Below are 25,608 nucleotides of genomic sequence, written 5' to 3'. Positions count from 1 at the left end.
GTGGTTAATACTTTTATGAGTATGATTATTTATAACATGCAATAAACACCATGTTAAATCCACTTAATTTATAATGGATTATAAGTCTCATATCTTGACATTATTTAAGATGTGTACAATATCTTACTATCTTACTGATATTACAATAAATATAGTTAAAAGCAAATGTGCCATATTACACATTCATCTGATCAGATATCTGATCTTATGGCTGTTTAAGAAAAAAATATTATTTTTATTGTTATTATTATTGTTGTTATTATTTATAAGTGGTCTTTGTCTGAATTATGTACAGTAACAAGTTAACAATGGCATGATATGAGACTTATAATACATTATAACTATGGGAAATATAATCCATTGTAAGTTAAGTGGATGCATTGTGTTCATTGTGTATTATAAATCATCATACAATCATCATACTCTTAAAAGCTATAACCACAAATAAGTAAATGTTATAATGCATTAAAACTGTTGTTATGATTACTCATGAGATGATACAACATATTATAAGGTTTTTTGTAATACATTATGCATTCATTATAATGCCTTAAGATTACTCTTATTATGTATTATAAATACGGGCTTCACAGAAAGTGTTACCGTATTTTTTTTTTTTTTGTTCAAGCAAAAGCAGCTTTTGTGAGCATAAGAGACGTCTTTCAAATAAATAAAAATAAAATAAAACATTTAATTATATACACAAACACTACTGTATATATATATAGAGATGATATATTTTTATATAATATTTGCATATTCCTAATTCCTGTAGGGTCTATGTGCAGAAAAAGCTTTCTTCTATATAACATATAGATTATATAATATATAGTGTGTGTGTGTGTGTGTGTGTGTGTTAGAACTTTAGATTATATACAAAATATTGTCAAATATAACATAAAAACAAAAAACAAAACAAGATCAAAATTATTCCTTTTTTTATTCAGTCTGTTGACTTTTCACTGGTCCTCCTGATGAGTTTTTTCATATGATTTCTTATTTTTTCACAAGGTCCTCCTCCCAGACGCCCCTGGAAACTCCTTCGTTGAGCACCGTCGCCGCGTTCATCTCCAGGTTTCTCCGATCTGACAGAAATATCAGGAGGTTGTTTTTAGTTCTCACGTCACTTGACTTCTATTGAGAGAACCTGTCAAACAGTTAAGAGGCTTAAAGCGCTCTCACCTTTGATTTTCAGCTGGTCCGTCATGTAGCTGAAGGAGGCCTGCTGCCTTTTTTTTTTGTATAAAAAAAATAATAATAATAAAAAAATAAAGTATACATGTAATGGTGGGGTTTGGCCATTCTTTGACTTTTTTTGGTATTTAAAATATTGATGATGCAGGTGAACTGAATAAGGCTAATGAAGGAAGATAAACTAAATCTAAAGACAAGACGGAGACAAAACAAAGCATACACATTACACAATGTTTGAAATATGGCTGTCAATAAAGCCTTGAAAATGTTTTTGAAAACTCTCAGTTGCGACAAGGAAAAGGTGCTCAGTTAAAGTTGTTGCCTTATCTTGCATTTAAAGGCATTCAGGGAACGGCATGGTATGTCAGCTTGAAAACACAGGTCAACATAAACTCTGTATGCTGAATTGACAGAGCTGCCGCCTTTCCGCCTTGCTAGATAAGCAAGGTCCAGTTCCCTTGATGTCCATCGTCTTGTCATTCCAGCAGGTAAAACCATTGAAGGAGTATGTGAAATGACTTCCTGTTCATGCTCTTCCTCCATCTCTTCTTCTGGCTGAAGTTCTTCTCCACCAGCATCATGCCAGTGTACTTTTTGGGGAACTTTTGGCTTCTGTGTAATGATTGGAGCAATTTTGAAGGGTATGGAATGGTGCAATCTCCATATTTTGGGATTTACGAATCCTTCAAACAATATAGGACTCTGTATTTGCAGCATTTTAAGTTTATGCTGGGAAACTGGAAGTAAAGATGCCAACACTGCCAACTTGCCGTAGTCAGTGTAAGATTTATGAGGACATTTTGAGTGTCCCCATATTTCAAAAGGCTTATAAATCATTCAGAATGAGTTTTTTTGAAAATCTAAATATGCAGAAAGTTTCCTGTAAGGGGTAGGTTTAGGTGGAGAGCAATAGAAAATACGGTTTGTACAGTATAAAAACCATTACGCCTATGGAATGTCCCCACAAAAACAAACCTGTGTGTGTGTGTGTGTGTGTGTGTGTGTGTTTTGATGGCTTTAGTGGGAAATGGAAGGGGTGAATTGAGAGTAATAACATTTCTGAGAGAGTTATACTGAGTTGATAGTTTCAGCACAGTAAAGCACACCATGTATGCAATTCACTCATCACTAATTCATACTCTCTAAAACATTCAACCTTCAACAGTCAACCTTAATAATCTGAAAGACTAGTCAACAATCCCTTATTGGTATAATGTAGCATGCTTTTAAAGTGTGTTGACTCAAACTAGGGGATCCATGCATAGAAGTGAAATGGAATGAGAACATTTCCAGACTCTGAGGCACCAACAAAATACACTGAAGTGGGTCAGTGGCTTTGTGCATTAAAACGGGTCATTCAATCTTTCCGGTAATGCGACGTGAAGCTAGCTAGGCCAATGACCAAGCTACAAATGCTGTCCTACAGCTGCATTGTATCATCATGTGAGCATGTGCTTTAACACTCCCCTGCAGGCATTCTTGGCTTCTTCATCAACTAATAAACACATTATGGAATGATATTACACATATAATGAGATTTCAGTGTGCTAATGATTTCGTAATAAGCCGCTGACCATCATTACTGTTTGTCAACATACCTAATTGCATTTTGCAATCGTCCCTAAATGGACTACCTCCTTAATAGAAATTCAAATGATAATTACTTCAGATTGTAAAGCAATGACTAAGCTAATTACCGGAAGTCGTAATGTTTATAACAGGGAAAATGAGGATGTCACAAGGACTTTTCATAACATGCTGCGAGCAGCAAGATATAAAAGCCGTTTCCGACAAACAGGTTTCAAAGAACTGCAAATGAGGCTGGGAGCAAGAGATGAAATCCATCCTCGAAAACGGTCCAAAGACATGCGGTAGCTTCAAGGAAATTATATTTTTCCTCTTCTGTTGTCACTTTGTTGGAGACTATTGTTAAAAACACTAGCAGTGCTTTATCTGGCCTGACCCCACCCATTCAATCTGACCTGGGCTCTAGGAAAGCTAGAAGGTGGAGAGGTCTTGAATGAAAGAGCAAGAAAGAAAGAAAAGAAATAAATCTACAAGGGAGGTACAAATTTAAAGAGACTTGAAAAACTAGAAAAATGAAAATTTTGTAATTATTTACTGCATCATCATCATCAGCAGCAACATTTTGTATTTTTTTTGGCAAACACGCACCGTTTCAAAGTTTGGGTCGGTAAGAGTCTTAACGTTTTTCTATTTATTTAGAAGTATCTTATGCTCATCATGGCTCTTTATTTGATCAAAAATACAGTAAAATCAGTAAAATTGTGAATTTCCATCAGCCATTACTACAGTCTTCAGTGCCACATGATCCTTCAAAAATCATTCTTCATCATCATCAGCAGCAACATTTTGTATTTTTTTTGGCAAACACGCCAAAATAGAATAGGGATAGAAATTAATACTTTTATTTAGCAAGGATATGTTAAATTGAAGGGAAAAAAAGTGATAGCAAAGACTTGCATTGTTACAAAAGATTTCTGACAGCTTTGCATGAAAACCACATCCAAAGTATTACCATTATTCTTTGTAAATCTTAGTTCCGCTGGAATAAAACCTTACATAAAGACATATTTGAGTGACATTAAACTGAGCAGATGATGACCACATTTTTTATTATTGAACAAAGGTTGTTTTCTAAGAAAGGAAAAATAGGACTGAATGCACAAACATCCATGCAGGTTTAAATGTTTGAGTACAGTACATTAAGTACTCTTTGAATGAATACTTGCATTGCCTGCAGACTGAAAGAAAAACAGCACTTGAACCCCGGCTGTTGAATGAACGTCATCTGTATTTTGCTGTCATCTCTCAAGCAGAGTGTCTAAATCCTCCAATCATGCCCTGGTAAGCAGCAGGTCACCATGGTTACACAGTTCAGTGAAACCGATCATCGCTGGCCTTCCACTCCAGCATGACCTTTCTCTCTTTTTACCCTCTTTCTGCTTCTTTTGCTCTTGCACACTTGTGCCGCCAAACAAATAACTCACTATGCATGATTTATGTACGAACGCATCTTCATTAAGCCAGTCAAAGTCAAGCCACACTAATTAAAACAGAGATTTCGTTTCTAACTGCCAATCAATTACTGCCTAGTTATGTTGCCTCTTGAGAGTGAAGAGGCCATAATGGCTCGGTGGGATGTCGTTTTTACAATGGATGGATCGGTTCTCTTGGGTCGTTCTGCATTGAACGTTTGGCTCTTAGTGGAGTAATGGTGAAGTTAAGATGGGAGTGAAGCTCCTATGACCATATCTATTGGTTGGCACATGCATGTATTTAATACTATTATATTCACGAGTTTGCACTTATATATATTGGATTGAGCAAATAGTAAGCATATTTGGCGTGCTGTCCTGAGGGAGGGCTCCGAGCTCGGAATATAGCACGAACCCAGAGAACTCCCCCCAATCCCTAGTATGGAATGAGAATAGTTTAAAGTGAGGAGCTTGGGTGGAGGAGGGATGCCGGAAAACTGTCGTGGGACAGAGGTAAGTTGGCTGTATATATATATATATATATGTATTGTGCTAGTTAAGCTGATTAACTGAACGAGTTCCACCTGTGCCGAATTGGTTGATTATCTGATCGTGCTCCTTCCGAACCTTGTTAATAAAACATAATTTCTATTTTCTGTTGATCTTGTTCAACCCTCAGAGACCCAAGTAGTGATACTTATTATGCATTTTCTTTTATTCTCCTTGTAAGTGTTTTTAGGAAGCCAGTGATTATGAAAATCGTGACTTTTTATGCATAAACATAAAAAGAAATAAGATCTGTGGCCCAGTCACTTTTAGTTTCCAGAGCCCGAGGCTGCCACAGGGACCACCCAGTCCTCTTCTTCATGTAAGAACACTGAGAACTGTTAGGTAATATGGAAATTTTATTTTCCATTGCAAAAAAAAAAAAAAAAAATGATTTGCTTATTAAAAGCATGCAGACACACATGCTTTGACTTTGAAGCCTTTACAGTCAGATAGAAGACCAAAACTTCAATATGTTTATTATACAAGCCCACTTAAGCTCTGTAAAGTTTCCTGTAATATTTTACATCTCACTGACTCCCAGTAACCTAAAAATGCATTTTAATAATCCAGTAAAGAAACTTCGGTAACACTTTAGAATAGGGAACACTTATTCACTATTAACTACGACTTTTCCCTCAATAAATTCCTAATTTGCTGCTTATTAATAGTTAGTAATGTAGTTGTTAAGTTTAGGTATTGGGTAGGATTAGGGATGTAGAATAAGGTCATGTAGAATAAGGCATTAATATGTGCTTAATTAGTACTAATAAATAAATAATTTGTTTGTTTGTTTTTTCCTGATGTTGACACTTTTCTATGACTGCACATGTTGGAAGCTAAAAAAAAAACAGTTTGCAATGTCAAACAGTTAGCAATGGTGTCAGCAGGATCATCTTGTTGATCAGTTTATTTTGCAATAATGGCATAGCTACATACCAAATAACTTAATAAATAAATAGAAATAAAAGATGGATCCTAGATGCAATTATTCATTTTTTTGAGAAGAAAGACATCCTGAAATGCTATGAGAGGCATGAAACCAGCACAATGTAGGTGACAGTCAATTATACAGTTTAGTGGACATTATTTAAAAATATGTCTGCAAATTTCTGCAGTTCTGTAATAAGTAGTTTTAGTAAGTAAATAAATAAATAAATAAATAATAAATGTTAGCTTTAGTCAAGTCAAGTCAAGTCTGCTTTATTGTCAATTCTTCCACATGTACAGCACATACACACAGAGAATTGAAATTGCGTTACTCTCAGACCCTTGGTGCATACAGATAACACTAACAGTAGAACATAAATACAGACAGATACAGATTAAATATAAAATACAACTATACAAATATACAAATAAGGTAAAATGTAAAAAAAAAATATATAAAAAAATATATAAAGCAGCACAAGGCACAAGGCACATGGCAGATAGAGTGCAAACCAGTGAAGTAAACAAACAGTGCAGATATAATGATTGTAGTGCAAAGAGCTTATTCAGACTGATTAAAGTGACAGTGTGTGTGTGTATTTGGGAGGGGGGAGTGGGAGAGTCCGTCACTTGGTGATGTAGGCAGTGACAGTCTCTGAGTACTCCTGGAGGTCTGTGGTGTCATTGTATGTTGCAGCCTGTTTAAACATATTCCAGTCAGTGGTGTTAAAACAGTCTTGAAGAGCCTCTGACGACCCTTCCGGCCACACTTGTATCTGTTTGTGAACTGGTTTGGTGACTTTAACGAGTGGTCTGTATGCAAGCATTAGCATGACAGTGATGTGGTCTGAGGCACCGAGGTGGGGGAGGGGGAGGGCCTTGTAAGCTCCTCTCTCTGTGGTGTAAACAAAGTCTAGAATGTTGCTTCCCCGTGTTGGAAAGTCTATGTGTTGGTCTTTACTACAGTGGGTTAGTTTTACTATGCGATCTAATGCTATGAGAGCAAACCCTTCATTTGACAAAAAATATTCTCTGCTTAGAAACGAAAGTCACCATGTTCCCACTGATGTGCCCGTAAAATAATAGTTTCACCTGCGTGTATAGTGTATTGTAATGAATCGCGCTTGTCAACAGATTTCGCCAGAAAGAAATCATCCGGTCGCCCCCAAAAAACATTGGCAAATTTGGGCCATAAATCAGTGCAGCCAAAAACAAGTCAAGCTCTGTGCGTTCATCAAAGTGTTAATTCTGTCAGATACAAATAAATAATGATTTATCACCAAGGCCTCCCAGCTTCTGCTGCCCCCTCCTTCGTTCTCTCTCTCCTCGCTGACGCGACGGGGATGCATGACGCCATCCCCTCGGCCCCATAAGTCACATGTGTGAGTTTGTAATGGAAAGATAAGAGGGCAGCGATGCATCCAGGGAATACATGTTCTTTTCAGGCTTCACTGACTATGTGACTGGTTTAATAAGATGGAGAAGAGGTTGATTGTGCTTGAAACACATGAGCATGGCTTGATAACACTGGTTTGGGACAGGGAATATGAACTAGTTAGTATGTGACTCGAGAGAGGGATGCCACAGTCACTGATGTAACGCTAGAGCACATTAGCAAATGTCTAATTTCATGGAAAGAAAATCTGAATTCTGTTTATTCTACGTTTACATGCTGTATAATCATTAAACATTTATTTACAGTACGTAACCTTTTGCACATCAGTGCACAAACATATTACACAAATTATGATTTATTATATAGATTAGTAATTATGTGTTTGTTTTACCATGAGTGACAAGTCAATATATTTCTGATACACTTTTTTCAGTGGAACACACGCACAAACACACACACACACACACACACACACAAAGATGTTCTGAAAAAAGGTCTCTTTGGACCCCACTGACTTTCACTGACTTTTCACTGACTTTTTTATTTTTTTGAGTGAACTGTCCTTTTAAGCTTTTACTTGTGTTCTTTTGTCTTTAACTGACCATACGTAGCTCTGTCAAGTGTAACCGGAGTGAAAAGAGAAGGTGAGGGAGGAATGATAGTGGCAGTGAGACGGAAAGAGAGGAGCATGACAAGAGAAGCGCTTAAGAGAGAAAGTGATGTGAAAACTGTCATGGTTCCAAGGCTAAACAAAGCCCTCTCACAGCTGAGAGAGTACAAAATGGAGATGCCCACATCAGTCTGATTCCTCTTAACGTTTCACAATCCCAGTTTCATCACATCACACGAGAAGAGCTGCAGTTCAAATGAAAGACATCTGAACTGGCAGGAAAAATGCAGAAATAATAACCTCAAGGTCGGCTATCAGGCTGCAAGTGTTCAGTCACTTACTCATCATTTAAACCAATTATACTATACTACAGTACAGTTATACTTAAACTAGTTATACTATACAAAAAAAAAAAAAGATAAGTGTTGCAGGCTTCAAAAGTGAAGGCTTTTGGTCACTTGTCAACTGGTCATGCGAGACCATCTCAAACCAGCTGATTAAAGCATTTATTTTTATTCTGTAGGGTAGTTACACTACAAACTACTAACAAAAAAAGCTACTTTAAATATACATATAAAATAACCAAATCTATTATATAAATACCATATAAATATTAGAATATTCTTTAACATAGAATATTTTATAATTAATTTTTTTCTGAAAAATAAAAATAAAAAAATAAAATAACTGTTTAATATTTTTAGGCAAACTGTGGTATTTTTTTCCCAGGATTTGATTAACACATTTTATTTCAAATAATTTTGTAAAATCTTATGTCTTTGCTGTCACTTTTGATCAATTTAATGTGTCCTTGCTGAACTCATTAAAACAGAATTGACCCCAAAAAAATTCTGACTGATTTTAACAGCATATATAACTGGAATGAAAAGAGAGTTATTTTGAACTTTCTGTCACACTACTGAAAAATTTAGTTAAGTTAGTAGTGTTGCTACTTCGTTATTCCACAATGCTGTAGTTTGGGTTGTGAATTTTTTCTCACTCGGTGGGAAGAGAGAAGGCCCTGTGTGAAAGCATTAGTCTAAATGTTCATTGTTAGCAAATAATGAAACACTCAGATAACGCCATCTCCATGAGAAGTTTCATATAAAACCCCAACACACACAGGGAGGGTTGCTCATTGCAGAAATGAATAATGTAACAAATAATGTACACTGCAATTGTACTTGCAATGTCATTTTGCATTTGAAACAATATCCAGGCAATGTGCTGTAAATTATGCCTGTGCTGAAGGAAGACGCTGCTGTGGCAATGTGCACTTACTGACAAAATGATTCTTAACACAATAGTAGTGATAAAATATCTACAGTAAAGGCTTTAAAAGAGTCTCACAGAGACCACACTCGTTCCCGTCCCATCTGAGTTAAACTACAGTGGATTAGTCAGGCTTGTCCTGGCAGCTCTTCATTGATCCCACTGTTAATCTGACAGATAGCTGATAACCGGGCCTGCCCTGCTATAGGGGTCACATCTCCACATATATAGAGGCAGCATAACTTCTCACAAGACTAACTACATGAATATATGTGTGTGTAGGTTATATAATATGTAGATAAAACTAGGCCTGCAATTCTGCCATAGCAGATTTCTGCAGAATCCGAACTCCCATCATTCACAGTATTCGTCCCCTTGCCTGATTGTTTATACGTTTTTCCTCATTATAATTGCATTTTGAATAAATGTTGTTTATAAAACTAGATTTGCATCCCCTGAAGAAAATACCCATGCTTGCAAGGCAGCAAAAGAACAGTGCTTAAATTGTGGGTTAAATGATAGTATGGAAAGTTAGAAATCCAAATTAAAATAGATAGATAGATAGATAGATAGATAGACAGACAGAAGTATGCAAATAAAAGACCATATGCAATATGCAAATACAATGATGATGTCATGTGTATCAGTCTATATTACGGCAGACTGGGGATAGCTGACATACTTTTAGGTTTATTTTTGAAACTCAATTTCTATAGACATATACCCTTGGCTACTGAAAAGCTTTTGAACATTTCCAAGAAAAAAGGTACAGTTCAATTAACAATAGCCCCCAGAATAGTGAGCTATGTTTGGCATAAATTTTTATTTCACCCAAAAACAAATATATTAAGCAAACGCTTTTCACCTGTTTCAAGATCGCTCACTGTTTACACTCCGATTGATGCATGTGAGTAAACAGACAGTTCAAATCTAGTCGCTGCATTTGGGGTAAAAACAACAAATTTGTCACTGTGCATCTGTGAAAGCGAAAACGGTAATGCAAGATTTGCTACTGCGTTTGGATACAATTTATGCATCCACATATGGAAAACGCAATTGAAAATACAATTTTCAATTTCTTTTGAGAAAAAAAAATATATATACAGTATATATATATATATATATATATATAAATATCAGAGGTGTAAAGATTACCTAAAAACCATACTTGAGTAAAGCTAGGTCCATGCAAAATGTAATGTGTAACTGCAACACTCATTTGAAATGTAGTGGAGTAAAGAGTACAGATACTCATTCAAAAATGTAGTGAAGTAAAGAGTAAAAGTTGCTAATATCTTTGATACTCAGTACAACTACAAAGTACCCGAAAAGATACTCAAGTACAGTAACTAATTACATTTACTCTGATACTTTACACCTCTGATAAATATATATATACAGTGCTTAAAGATCACCGCCACCCAATGTAAGGTTTTTGCCACAGATGCCCTAAACTAACAGTATTGGTGATTACCAAAATCATTTTTATGTTTCTGTAATGGTTAATCCACCAGTATGTGTAAACTCTTTAGTCACAGTGTTTTAATGCTAAAATGTAATTATTGTTATCCATGAATTTTCAAATTTACTGTTTTACAAGAAAGGCAGAAAAAACAGTAAAGCACTTCATTATTATTTTTTTTTTTCAAATTCAGATGCCCAACAATTATTAACAACAGAGACTGTAGAAAAATACATAAAAACAATGGCATCAGGAATTACAGGCTGTTATCAAGGCCAAAGGAGGCCATACAAAATATTAAGTTTTTTGGTTATTATGTGTGAATAAAGACTATTTGGTTGTTTCAGTTTGTTATTTGCCTAATGAATGACTATTTTTTTTAAACAAGTTTTTGACAGATTCTTAACATATTTGTGTTTTCTCTTTATTATGACAGGTGGTCTAATAAATATGTTAAGCACATACAGTGTTTAACAAATTTATTAAACTATATTTATTGACTGTAATTGGGCATATGAATAAAAAAATAAATAAAGTGCTTTACTATTTTTTATGTATTTCTTATAAAACAGTAAATTAAAAAAATCATGGATAACAACAATAATTATATTTTAGCATTACAAAAACGACTGTGACTAAAGAGCTTACACATACTGGTGGATTAACCACTACAGAAACATAAAAAAATGATTTTGGTAATCACCAATACTGTTAAGTTTAGGGCAGCTGGGGCACAAACCTTATTCAAAATATGATTTCACCTAGCCTGACATTAATGAGAAAAGAAGAAGAAGAAAAACACCTTTTCTACCTTATATTGCCGCCTCTTGTCTGAATGTATGCCAGTGTTTTTTTTATTCAGTCCACTTGTTTACCCAAGAGCTGAAGCAAAACCGATGATATTGCAATTGTATTTTGGAGGATGAAATTCACAAAATGTTCCTAGTTTGAAACTAAGATACAAAACCACTTGTGTAACTGGACTTGTGATTCAAAACTATATAGTTCCTGAGATTAGGGAGACAGTGATCAGGGTTGAAGATGTTTATTGTACTCTTTGCTAACATTTAAATATGTAATTTGTTTATATATCTCTCTTAGTTACCCATTGATCAGTGAAACTTATATTCTGTTTATTTAAAACTTAAAAACCTGTCTATTTTGTGTATTTCCAGTGTTGATCCTCTCAGTGTTGTGGTGTGTAAAATGAGGCCGCATTATGCTAATCTCTTTGGAAAAATACAAAAGCCTGTAAGAACACAGCGACAATTATGGAGATATAAAAGTAATCCAAATGATTTCTCTTTAAACCAATTTGCTGCAGCGGCCATACCTGGTAGGCAGAAACGTGCCGTTAAAGCGCTTAAATGAAATCTCATTGAATTCAGAGTTGTAGCTGCAAAGGGAGCATTTACTTAATTAGCCTGTAAGAGAATAACGCTTGTGGATGTAAGCGTGTGTTTGAGAGCTAGACTAAACCAGGAGAGATAATGCGATAAATAAACAATATGACAATGATGAAAACACAACACTTGAGATTAGAGCTCTACCTCTGCCTGGCCCACATATAACCCACTCACATACGAAGAGAGCAAATGCATACATGAACATGCACACTACCACCCACCTACACATAAACACGCACACAGACAAGCAGAGAAAGTAAACAAGCCTCTTCTGCTCCTTCTAGTACCTCTACTTTAAAGAGTACAGCTGCTTGGTTTCATACTCGCTTTTGACCCACATCCGGTTTCAAAGTGGGAAAAAAAAAAGGCATGAAAACATTTTCCGAGCCAGGAAACTACTTCCACTCTCCTGGCTGGGCTTTCTAGACACAGACAGAATGGGGACAGTTTAATTTGATGTATGGTGATACAATCACACCTTCTCAGCAGAGCAGAAAGAAAGGTTATGAGGAAAAATGATAACGCTTTATTTTACAATGCCCTAATTACCACAAAATAACTACACAATTATCCTGGGGCCACTCACCGGAGGTCACTCAGCGCCTGGAGCCTGGTGCAAAAAGAAACGTCTCGGTTACTTGTGTAACCCTCGTTCCCTGAAGGAGGGAACGGAGACGTTACGTCAGTCGTGACTGACGAATTGGGATCTCCAATGCCCAAGAAGATGCCACTCCTCTCGTAGAGTGAGCTCTCACTCCGAGGGGGCAAGGTAACCGTTGGGCCTGGTAAGCTAAGACTATAGCCTCCACTAACCAGTGGGCAAGCCTTTGTTTGGAGACAGCCTCTGCTGTCCTCCGAAGCGGACAAAGAGCTGGTCTGAGGTCCTGAAGCTCTGCGTACGGTCCACGTAAACGCGCAGAGCGCAAACGGGACAGAGCAGAGCGACGGCATTAGTCTGCCTCCTCCCGGGGCAGCGCTTGCAAGTTCACCACCTGATCCCTAAAAGGCGTGGTGGGAACTTTGGGCACATATCCAGGTCGGGGTCTCAGGACAACGTGAGAGTTACCCGTTCCGAATTCCAGGCACGAATCGTCGACCGAAAATGCCTGCAGGTCCCCTACCCTCTTGACCGAGGCCAATGCGGTGAGGAGCACTGTCTTCAACGACAGAAACTTAAGCTCTACCGACTGCAGAGGCTCGAAGGGCTCCTCCTTCAAGGCCGTCAGGACCGAGGGGAGATCCCAAGAGGGTAGGCATGGCAAGGGGGATACCCCCCCGTTTAATGAGGAGGGATCTAGACCGCAACGTCGCGATGGTCATGTTCCCGCACTGAGAACATGACTCATCCATGAGCGCTGCTTCAGCGTGCTGTAAGCCCAGGCACGAGATGCAGCGATCATGACCATCAGATGCAGCCAGGAAGCGACCACATCCAGAAATGCACGAGCGGGAAGCCATCTTTAAAAAGACGCCCGTCGCTCGTGGAGCTCTTTTAGAATTTGCTCTTTTAGAAAGGAAAAACACTCTTTCAGAGAGAGTGCTGAAGCGCCCAGGGGAGGTCGCGGCGAGACCGCAGAATCGAAGCTGCAGCTCGCCGAGGTTTCAGCAGCCTGGATGGCAACCCCCGCTGATACGCCGTAACACCAACGCCAGCTGTTTCTCTCTGCAAACACTCGCGGAGATTCGTCTTGTAGAAGGCTCGGCTCCGAAGCGAAAAGCTGATGTGCGTTTGCACGCGCTCTCCTTTTATACCCGCGCTGCGGGGCAGGGTGCGCGTGGCGAAACACGCACGCCAACTGTCATTGGCTTGTTTAGTTTACACTCGAAGGTGATTGGGCTCTCGGGCGAGATCCCAATTCGTCAGTCACGACTGACGTAACGTAGAACGTGACTGACTGAAAGGGAACTACAATAATTACAATGCAAACCTGAGAAAACACCTTCACCTCCGTCTGATAGTTACCAAATTCTCTTGAAGCAAAGCTTTTCTTCTGCTTAACTGGTATGGTGTTGCATTTGCACATTTCACAAATGCCTAAATGAAAGAGGGAGTTGGGTGGAAATATTAATTGGAGGGAGATGGTGTAATATTAGTGGCACCTGGTGCTTTTCAAGAGTTCCACTGGTGTTTTTTTTAAGAGATCATACTTATCATTGCAAAATATGAATATATGATTTTTATATGAATTATGTAAAAGATTAGGTGACACGTATAATTTCTGTCACTGGCATCACCAAAAAGAATTGTAAAGATAATTTACAAATAATAATAATAATTATTATTATTATAATTTAAAAATACATTAAAAAAATAAAATGATTCCTGTTTTAGAACAACCTTCAAAAACCCTCCCTTTCTGTTTGTTGCATTTTATTTTATTTTCGAATTATTTTCTGCAAAATAATATTACATTGCTTCATGCAAGTTTTGTGACACTTTCAAAGTGAAATGTCCAGTGAGTGGCACTAAAAGCTTGTTCAGTTTTTTTTCTGAAACAGTGAGTCTGGCAATGTTTTATTAACGTTTATTACGTTGGTTGTTGTACATTTATTTATTTTATTTATTTATTTAGTCATTTAGCAAACGCTTTTATCCAAAGCGACTTACAAATGAGGACAATAAAAGCAGTCAAAACTAACAAAAGATCAACAACATATAAGTGCAAATGACAAGTCTCGGTTAGCCTAACGCAATACACGTAGCACAGTAAACAAAACAAGTGTTTCCTAGCAACGACAACTGCGCTAAACACTGAGACAAGAAATAAATACACTTACGAGCTGCTTTTAACTTCTGCTGATTGACTGCTTCTCACAAAGAGTATTTCTTTACACTGTTTTGCTGGCGCTTGAACACACTTTCCTGTTTATCACAACAAATGGCCAAGCAAAGCGCACGACACTGACAAGGTACGCGATACAGTACGATAGACCAAACATATCATGGCAGTTTGGAAATGAAATGTCCAGTGAGTGTCACTATAAGATTAATGCATTATTAAAAACGCATTTGCTGAAGCAACCCTGCAACCCTTTCATCATGTTTCATGGCAATCGTACCTGATCGCATCGCAAGTGCAATGCTGCACCATGTGAGTTACCAAACAAGTTTACTGTCAGAAAAACCATACATACAGAGCTGGTTATGTAATGCAAAAGTCAAAATGTATTAGTTTTGCGAGTAAACTATGGTTAAAGTGTTCTGAGGTCAGAACACAGTATTGGGCAAGGAACTGCATGAAAATACAGTATGTCAATGTTAATCAATTATCTGCCCCTTTAATCATAATTTGTATGAAAAGTAATAAAAGTTGTTTTTCTGCCACCAGTGTTCATTTCAGCTGGAAACTGCAGTGAAATGTATCTATAGATATGTTTTTGTGACAGAAGCATGTTTTTCCAATAAGCCTATGTTGGTTGTTACACACTTCAAACTCCGCGAAGAATGGTGTATGGTTGGTATCAAAAGATTAGAGCCTCTTGTCCAATGAAAATCAATCTTAACTTCATTTAAATCAATGTTATCTGCTATCTGTATGGACAGCTATCTGTATTGAATAGTGTATATTTATATTCAAAGCAGATCACAAACATCAATAATAGTGCTGTGCTATTATATACACTTTTATTTATACAATGATTGAATGGATGGATGCTGCAATATATGTTAAAGTAGCCAGCGTGTTCACAGAGCAGTGTGAAATGACACTGTAAAAAAAAAATTCTGTAAAATTTACGGTAAAAAAACGGCAGCTGTGGTTGTCGGAATGTTACCATAAAAAATATGGTAGCAACATTTTAGGTTTTATGGTATTAACTTAAATTTACAGTTAAATACCGTAATTTCATTAACTGATATAATGTTAATATACCAACCTATTGAAGTATTGAAATCTGTTTTGTACCTTTGTAATACACTGATAACCACCAAACGCAGGTGGTGATGAGAAAGTCACATGATGAACCAAAGCCCATCACAAGCAGCTTTTAAATAATAACATATATAGAAGGTGCACAGTGTCATTCACACAAACACTAAACACCATCATGGTAACACACATGAAACTGAAATAATGCAATAAACATTCATTTAACAACATTAGGTGTAAAATACAACCCTAACTGATAAGAAAAAAACTAAAAAGAAACATAGTTATTTCAACAACAAAAAAACATCAAATTTGAAATGTAACGCATAGAATTCTGGGAATGTCAATTTACGGTTATTCACTGTAAATTATACAGTCTTTTTCACTTCCAGAAAACGGTATACTACCGTAAAATTACATGTAATGTCCAATACAGTTTTTCACCGTATATAGTAATTTACCGTTAACCATTTAACAGGTTTTTACTGTAGCATTTTTACAGTCTTTTACCGTTAAATTAACGGTCATTTTTTACAGTGCATCTGAGGACAAAATGACTACAAACTTCCAGTCTCCCGACTCACCCTGAGAGGTCTCCAACACCTCAAATCATGCAGTAATTTATTTCAGCCTCCTCTGCCCTTAACGATGGGCTTTGGTGCCGCCACATTGATCAGCCTCCACTTCTCCTGTGACTCATCCCTGGCTACTCTCCCTGTTAGCATCAAAACTTAATGTGAGATCTGACATCGGTTCTCACAACCACACTTATTTAGATGTATGACCTTTCCAGAAAACAATGACAAATCAATAAGCAGCTTTGCTTCCTCAAAGTCTAATTAAAACAAGCACGGGGTGACTCAAAGGGCAGAGGGAGCTGGGAGAAACTAGCATGTACGGCGTATAGTACATGACTGCTTCATATGTACACATGACATTTACAAGTTGCATTTGTGTTGTTTGTTCTCTCAGTTTCAGATTTATCCATCCCTAAACCTTAAGTAAAAATAACTAACTGTGGATGGTCATGCAGGTCAGATGGCCTCTTGCAGTCTAAATAGAAGGTTCTTTGCTCGAATAAGCTGCAATGTGGATGAGGCATGAGTTAAAAATCTGACTATGCAAAATTATACTGTTGATAAAATAAGTTCACTTAGATCCAGTGCTATTAGAAGCAAAACAGAGGCAAAGTTTAAATTAAACATGATGTTTGTACCAATGCCATGAGAAAAATAAACCTTGCTAAAACTATTTAAAAACTAGTGGAAAATGCTAAAATCATCTCTGCATTCATAAATAACGTCTTACTTGAATAAAGATAAACAACTCAAAGAATAAACACAGATGTTTCTGTTTTGGCATGTAGTTTCTTTCAAAAAAAAGTTTCTTCCAGGTGCAATGTGACATTTCCTGTGACAACCAAATTGTTTGTCCACATTTAATACAAACCTGCTACACAGAAGAAATTTAAGATTTAATATACATTTATAATATAATATATGACAAAATGTTCTGCTGAAAAGAACACAGAGAAACAGAAACATAATTTTTAATTTTAACTTCATGAAATAGCAAAAAGAGACATCAAACGTGTGAAATGTTAAATGTGCTTTAAGTACAACAAGGCATCTCTTAAAATACAATTACATGGAAAAAAAGTCTAAGAAAGCATAATTTGCTGCAATTAGATTAGTCACTCTCTGATTTTCAGATACCCTGGGTTCACTTTCAATACAAAAGCTGTCAGCAGAGCTTGATCAGAATTCTCTGGTAAATTAACACACATCATTGTTCTCTACGTGACGATGCTTGATTTGAAATTATAAACACTACGACAGCATAGATGTTTTGAAATGGATGTTGTTTTAGATTCATTTTCATTCTGCAAGCTATAATGGGAGTTACCAAATAGTAAATGATCATTCTCATCAACTATACCCATTATAGGTAAAACTGAATTTTTTTTACACATTAAAGTTGCTAATCTCCAAAAAGACTCTCAGCTTGCAGTATGCAGTCACAGAAGAGAAAAACAGATTGACGCATCTCATATCTTGCCACAGTTTGTTGTAGTGTCAGACTCAAAAGCCTGTGAAGGGATTTTAACAGGCTTTACAAAGGGACACGCAATGATGAATTAGCTATGTTTAAAAATTTGTCCGAGTCGGACTCATAGGAGCAGCGCACGATGACACATTATTAAGCTGTTATGAAGCACTCGCATTGCTGAGTTTCCAGGCTGACGCTCCATCCAACTGCGTCACGGGGGGCTGCCACATGGAGAAACCCACCGAGACCAATCATGTCAGGCAAAATGAGACTCCATCGCATCCATGCAAAATACATTCCAGACACAGGCAGCGGCCGTTTCACCCCCTTTGAATTATTAATGATCAAAAATCAGGTGGAATGAGCAGAATTTGTTGGGTTGGTGATTTAGGCGGACGAGCACAGAAAGCATCGAGTGGGGGTCTCGCACACCTGTCTGCTTTTCAGCTGAAAAACTACCACGGTTTGACGCGCCTTTGAGAAACATTGGCACTGCGTGTAAGCTAATTTCTCCCCTTGATCCCCATTTCCTTTTCAGGCATTGGCTTCAAATTTTTCTCTGAGCCATTGCGTGTGGCCGTTGGGAAGCGAAGCTAAGCCTGCATTACCTCAGACAACCTAATCTGCAGACAACAAGCCTTATTTGACATGGTCACTGAGGCATGGCTAGTTTCTTACTGAATATTTGAAAGCAACAAACACAAGGGAAAAAATAAAGCACCTTCTCTTCCAGCTATAAAGCAATGAGATTTTTTCAAAAACGAGGTAAGAAAACATGTCAAAAAAGGCCAATACAACAATACTGGTAGAAAATCCCTGAAAAGCAGCATGAAAAATACTTGGACACTATTTGCTTCAATATAGATGCATCCAAGAGCTGCAATAAAAAACAAATTGCAATCCTATATGAAAGAGTAATAGTATTACTCATTACATTGTTCATAGAGAATGGCTCTTGTGGTTTCAACCTTACCAATGCAAACACAGATCTAAGAGAAAAAAATGTTTAGCATACAAAGACACATTTTAAGACAAAGTTACAATTGTGAGATAAAATCACAATATGAGAAAACTGCAACTGTAAAATGTAAAGTAACATTTTGAGATATAAAATTGGATTGGATTAAAGTTGCAATTATGAAATATGAAGTTGCAACTGTGAGATGTAAAGTCACATTTGTAAGATATAAATTCACAAACATGATATACAGTTAAGTTTGTTAGATGTGTAAAGTTGTGAAATATAAAGTTGCAAATGTGAGATCCTAAGGCAGACTTGTCAGATGCTAAGTCACTTTTGTGAGATATAAAGTTGCAATTGGAAGATGTAAAGTCACATTTGTGAGATATAAAGTCACAGATCTGTTACTATTAAGTTTTGAAATACAAAGTTGCAAATGTGAGATCTAAAGTCACACTCATGAGATACAGTCACATTGGTAAAATAATATCACAATTGTGAGATACTAAATTGTTATTGTGAGAAACTGTGTAAAGTCGCAATTGAAGTCCCAATTGTAAGATATAAAATAACAATAGTAAGATAAGGTGCTATGTGAGATACAAACAATATGTTTGCAATATGTTGCAAACAAGATTTTAAGTCACAATCGTGAAATATAATTGCATTTGTGAAATAGATAGCTGCAACTGTGAGATATAAAGTCCTTCACTTTTTTTCTTTCTCCACAAAAAAAAAAAAACTTCCATAAATAACACACTGATCAACTATGTTCAAGTGGGCATGAAAGCAAGTTCATGGTGTCAGCATTCCGAACTTCAGCCTTAAGGCTTAAAAAGGCTTATGCTGTGCAGCTCCAGACCTGGTTTATGAGTGCAAATGCTAAACCAACCAGCTACGTTGTGGAAATTCTAAACAAGATCAATAGAACACAAATTATTCAGTACATATATGATTCACACACATGCATCTGTCTGAAAACAGACCCAATTTAAAAAAATTCACTGTCTTCCTTGAGTTCTGTCTTAGTGTATGAGAACCCACCAAGTACAACGGGAGCCCTCCAAATTAAACCCATTAGAGTGGGATATTCCCACTGACACCGCAGCTTGTGGGTGCTCACAAACTGCACATGATGAGTGCAAATCCATTTTCTAAAGTGCCAAATGGTGCAATGTCATCTGTAGGGGACAAATCCAGTCTGGCATATGCTGCGAATGAAGAACCGGCAAACTACAACAACAGCTGGCCACTCGAAAACACAATTTTCATTGCTGCATCATGTAACCGCAGATTCGTCTAATTCAATTATCATTAAATATGTAAAAATATCGCTCTTGTACGAGTGCATGGCAAGAGTGCATTTATACACCCTGCATTACAAGGCACGTTTACTCATGTAAGTAATGATATATTCTAATGTTCATCGCACATGCACTGCATGAAAATAAAAGCGACATTTTCATGTCCCAACATGCTTTCTTTGTTGCCCGTGACAGCTCTACCTCTGCAAATAGTATGCACTGCAATAACAGTATGACTGCAATTCAGTGGGAACTCCACAATATCAGACCTCTGTGCAACCGGCATGTCAATCAAATCTTCACAATGCCAAATTAAAGTTCTTGAACTTTCCACTGCATCTTGAGGAAAAAATCAGTTATCTTCAATATCAGTGCAGTGCACTCAAAGACATTCTTCAAACAATTTGATAAGCACTTTTCAAAATGCATTTTCTGTTTCCAAAAATGTATTGTACCCTCTGAAGAGTGCAACTGCCTTTCATATATTGACATCTTATTTTCTGTCTTTTCGTGCCAATGTTTGTCAATAGCAATTTTCAGGTTAAATTTCTCTTGCCAACATAACAGGTTATGGAATCAGCTCAAACTAAAAATTCAATGGCCCATAAAAAAAAAAATGAAATATGCAATATGTGTTATTGCAAGCTATTTAAATGCTCATTTATGAGATTAGTTAAATAAGTGTAACACCATTACATGTATTTAACGCAATTAAAAAAATTATCTAATTATCTAATTCTGTTCTGTCTTTCAAAGAAGTGTCAGAAAACAGCACAAGTGTTGCCAAGCTCTTGTGTATTCCAGTGTAAATGAGAAGGACCTTCTAAATGTCAGTTTTATTTATTAATCAATCACATTATTCACGATTCATTAATCTGTCAACATACATTTTTTTTTGGTTTTATGATTATTCAAATGTTTTTGCTCTAAGAAAAAATGCTTCTTTTAAGAACTTTTCACTGAAAGGTTCTTTGGCAAACACAAAATGGTTCTTCTATGGCATTGCTGCAATTGTGAGATAAAAAGTCATAATGTAAGATGTAAAGTCAGATTTGTGAGATATAAAGTCACATTTGTGAGATATTAAGTAGCATTTGTTAGATATAAAATCACAACTGTGAAATAAAATCACAATGTGAGATAAAGTCTTGATTGTGATAAATAATATATCTGTGATATATAAAGTTGCAGCTGTGAGATATAAAGTCGCATTAAACCCCATTTTGGAAACTTTAGTGTAGTTAAAAGTTTTTACCAGTAGACTCAGCAAGACTTTGTCATACTATTTACTAGAGCCCGAGCGATATGGGTTTTTTTGGGGCCGATACCGATACCGATACCGATATTAGGGAGTAAAAAAAGGCCGATACCGATATATCGGCCGATATTCTTTGTGTATATTATAGTACAGTACCAGTCAAAAGTTTGGACACTTTCCCATTCGTGTGTCCAAAAATTTGACTGGTACTATATATAGAATACAGTATATACTGAAAAAACTATTTTCTCACTACAGTGAGACTGCTCATAACAAGAGCAGAAAGTCCACACACCTACTAATTTATTGTGTTTTGCTTTGCACTGACCCTCAAGCTACCTCTAGTGCTAATGTTTCTGTTAGGATTGTTCTAGTCTTTCCACTGATGGACTGAGACTAAAAAAAACATCTCTAGTCCGACACATCACAACATGTGTAGCACATGCACATAATATAAACTTTTGTCTGCTGCATTACCTAACTGATTTAGAATTTTGCTTTTCAATCTTGCTTTTCATTTGATTTTGTTTACTTTGTTTTTACTGATCTGAATATCTTGATCTGCACTGTACTGTGCTGTATGTGGAATCATTTCTCAATCTACTTCTGATTTGTGCATTGGGATAAAACTGCTCATAACTGCTGGTCTAGGATCAGTTTCTCCTACCCAAATCCAAACTGTAACTATACATCTAATAGGGAAATCTGATTCTAGATGAGTGGCTGCTGGAAAAAAAAAAGTCTCTAATTTCAAATGTTCCACTGTGCAATTCATGGAATAAAAGATTACATTTATTTAGATACTCAAATACTTCAGTTTATCCTTAGAATTCTGTAATTGAAGAAGATCAACATTTAGCTGTGTCGACAAAACTGCTGAACAATCCAGAAAAATTAATATTCAGGTTTTCACTCAGCTGTAAAAGTTGACAGAAAAAAAGAGAACAAAACATCCCTCACGTCTTATTTCTTTCATTAGGAATCACATACAAATGTCAACACAGATAACGTGCTATTGCTGCAAGCTGGCTGACATTAAATGACACCCTGTGCACAGACTTTTAAATATTGCTTTCTCTGCAAAGTGATTTTGCAGGCTGAATCTTTTCTTTTCTTGCCTGGCTCGTGTACAGCTGTGGTTTCCATTATAACAGCTGAATTAAAATGCAGCCAGTGTCCTGGAAGTCGGGTAGTGGAGGAAGACATGAATACGTAGTAAATGTGGGGGATTTACTCTCAGCTGTGCTGAGACTGCTTGACATTATTTGATGTCAGATCCAAAACCCCTTCAGAAATGATCCAAGATTCACTTTCTTTATCTGAAGTTTAACATATTTATAAATATCTAATTGAAAGAAAATTATGAAGAGTCATGTGTGTAGCCACTACCTACTGATGAATAGAAAATGAGACATTAACATAAAAACTGTATATTGAATGAAACTGATTGAGACTTCTTTTTATTTGCACACCAAAATCAGGTCATATCTCACAAGATACAATAGATAATTCAGCCCATGACCATGAGTGAGCTTCAATATAAGAGACAGTTCACCCAAAATCTAATCTGTCATCATTTATTCAGTTTTTAAACACCAAAAGGGACTAAAAGCATCATAAAAGTGCTCTCTATGAGTCCTGCGGTATATATCCTAGGTCAATTTTGTGGCATAGACTGAAATTAAAGTCCATAATGACAGAATGTTTATTTTAGGTGAGCTATCACTTTGAGAAACATAATTAGTTACATTGCCGAGAAAATTAACAATGCTATATTTCCAGTAAACAGCACTGCAAAATAAAGAAAGTCTTCCTTTACCTTTTCCCTCACTTTCTGAAGAACGGAATTTCCACAAAATGCTGGGTTCAGGTCGCCCGATGGCCAGACACATGAGACTTACGTTACTGCCCTCGTTCACTGAAACATCCGTGGATATGTTTACAATCCTGGCAGGAACTGCAAAAAAACAACATAATGCAACACTGTAATCACACTTCTGCAAAAAAAAATGTTGGCACTTAAGTGATTAATCATCAATTAACAAAAAAATCATAACATCATCAGCACCCGGAGGATGTTTTAAACATAACGTTAGCTTTAATCAAGATGTGCATATTTTTCACTATTCGATTTAATAGATGTGTAAGGCTTATGCAGCTTGCAAGCAGCAGATGCAAGTTACATTTACATTTTCTGTTTTCTCTTGAAAATTCTTATGCAAAAGTCTTGCAACGATTTCCTAGGGCATGTTGTTATATATATTTTTTTAGGTTGTATGATTTTATAAAGAAAAACAAACATAATACAAGCAGTGTACAAAGCAAAAGAAAAACATAGTTTTTATAAAAATATAGATCTCATATTCAGATTGTTGTGACTTGTGGTGACATCTTTGAAAATTATGATATGTACTACTGTAAGAGTCTACAGTAGTACATACATAAAACAGCAAAAACAGTAATATTGTGAAATATTGTTATATTTTTTAAATAACTGTTTTCTATTTTTATATCTGTTAAAATGTAATTTATTCCTGTTATAGCGAAGATAAATTTTCATCAGACATTGGGTCTTCAGTGTCAAATGATCTTTCAGAAATATTTCTAATATGCTGATTTGATGCTCAGGAAACATTTCCTGTTATTTCAACAGAAAACTTTGCTGTTTAATATTTTTTGTGGACACATTTTTAGGATTCTTTGATGAATAGTAAGTTCAAAAAATGGCATAAAATAATAATTAAAAAAAAAACTTTTATAACGTTATTTTTATACTTTTATACGTCACGATTAGTCAATTTAATGCATCCGCCCTGAATAAAATTATACGTTCTTTCAAAAAAAAAAAGTCTTTATATACATAATATATACATAATTTATAGTTATATTTGTTATTCTCCCATCCATAGACTGGTGTATTAACTATGATTCTAATTTGAATTATGTGATTCTGGAATCCAAGGTCTGTTCTTTATAACAATTCTGACAACAATTTAATTAGGTGGTTGTCCTCTAACATTGAATTTGAAACCCTAGAGTTTTGAAATCCTTCCGATTCTAGAACCATACAGTAATTGAATTGATTGTACATCAATCAAATGATTCTGTAAGCTTTGTAGATAAATCTACAATCAGTCCATTAGAATAACGCCTCAGTATTACACGCTGTCGTTGATTGACGTGATAAGATGAGCAGGTCATGCTCTGTTAAGGTAATGTTGTTTATAACTTGACTGAAACTGGAAATGGTACCCGGACAGTCTGTCAGTTTTCTTGACTGTGTTCCATGTTTTAGTCTGAATAAACCAACCAGCCAGTATCTCAGAGATATTTAGTTGGCGTCCTATCGGCCTGCTTCATATGGGAGTCCGCTATCTGTGTTTGCTGGAAAAGTAAATATTTTATGGTTAATTCTGTTTAGTGAAGTTTTAGTGAGTCATCCAAGTAGGCACAAGAATTTTCTTAAGGGATGTCACTCACTCACACACACAGGTACACCAACGTGCACAAACACACTACAATATGACTGAATAATTGATCTGCAAAAGAAGTCTGGACTGCAAACGAAAAAACAGCTGCTAACACAGATACTGAGGTCAGAGTCTTCCAAGTTTCTGCAATTTAACTGCTGATTCGCTCACATACCATTGAATATTTAGCATATTAATGGCAATGATTCAGACAAATGTGTAATGGAAAACATAAATTAATTTAGTTTCAAATAAATCCAGTTATCCACGTAAACCACCAGTGTATGACAATATTGTGTCCTATCTATCAAATCATAACAGCAGGGGGAAAGTCCTGATGGGACTAATTACATTTTTACTCCAGAACAATCATTTTTCTGCCTATAATAAAATTGAAAATACTTCAAAAGAACGAGTTTCACGAGTTACTTTAGCTGTAGTGAGTTTGTGTGTGTGCATGGCACTAGGTTGAAGCAATGAAATTGGCCAAAATGGAATCATTCATCATTCAAAGTGGTATATGGGTATTTTCTGTCTCCTGTAATTATAATATAATAAATTATAATAAATATTACAATAAATACTGCATCGCATGTCTTCAATGAGAAGAGGAAGGGGTGATTTTTGCTGATTTACTGTATGAAATCGCGAAAATGGCCTTAAACAGTTAGGCTAGTAAATAAACTGCAGAACATTATGTGTTCTAATACACGCACGCATTGCATGTATTCTGACACCGCTGCACGAACTCGCCGCAGATCTGCTTGTTAACCAGGGTTCAAAGTCCAAAGCGCGAGGAAAATCTGCGCTAAAACAGTGTTACTCGTCAGTTGCTCAGCCATATTTTTATTAATTTTTACAAGGCATGTGACAATGCGATAC

At 36.2% G+C, this 25,608-nt stretch overlaps 1 protein-coding gene across 1 annotated transcript in view; it reads right to left on the bottom strand.

Annotated features, from left to right (window-relative positions):
- Window positions 1-25,608, bottom strand: part of LOC107751394 (opioid-binding protein/cell adhesion molecule-like) — a 73,952-nt gene that overhangs the window by 6,982 nt on the left and 41,362 nt on the right. Inside the window, exon 3 of the mRNA XM_016567116.1 lies at window positions 23,076-23,213. Coding sequence (XP_016422602.1) covers window positions 23,076-23,213 — 138 coding nt within the window. The remainder of the gene's footprint in view (window positions 1-23,075; window positions 23,214-25,608) is intronic.

This window comes from Sinocyclocheilus rhinocerous, unplaced genomic scaffold, assembly GCF_001515625.1.
Source record: "Sinocyclocheilus rhinocerous isolate Xijiao unplaced genomic scaffold, SAMN03320098_v1.1 scaffold1624, whole genome shotgun sequence".
Taxonomy (NCBI): Eukaryota; Metazoa; Chordata; class Actinopteri; order Cypriniformes; family Cyprinidae; genus Sinocyclocheilus; species Sinocyclocheilus rhinocerous.
This window is presented reverse-complemented; position numbering and strand designations above follow the sequence as displayed.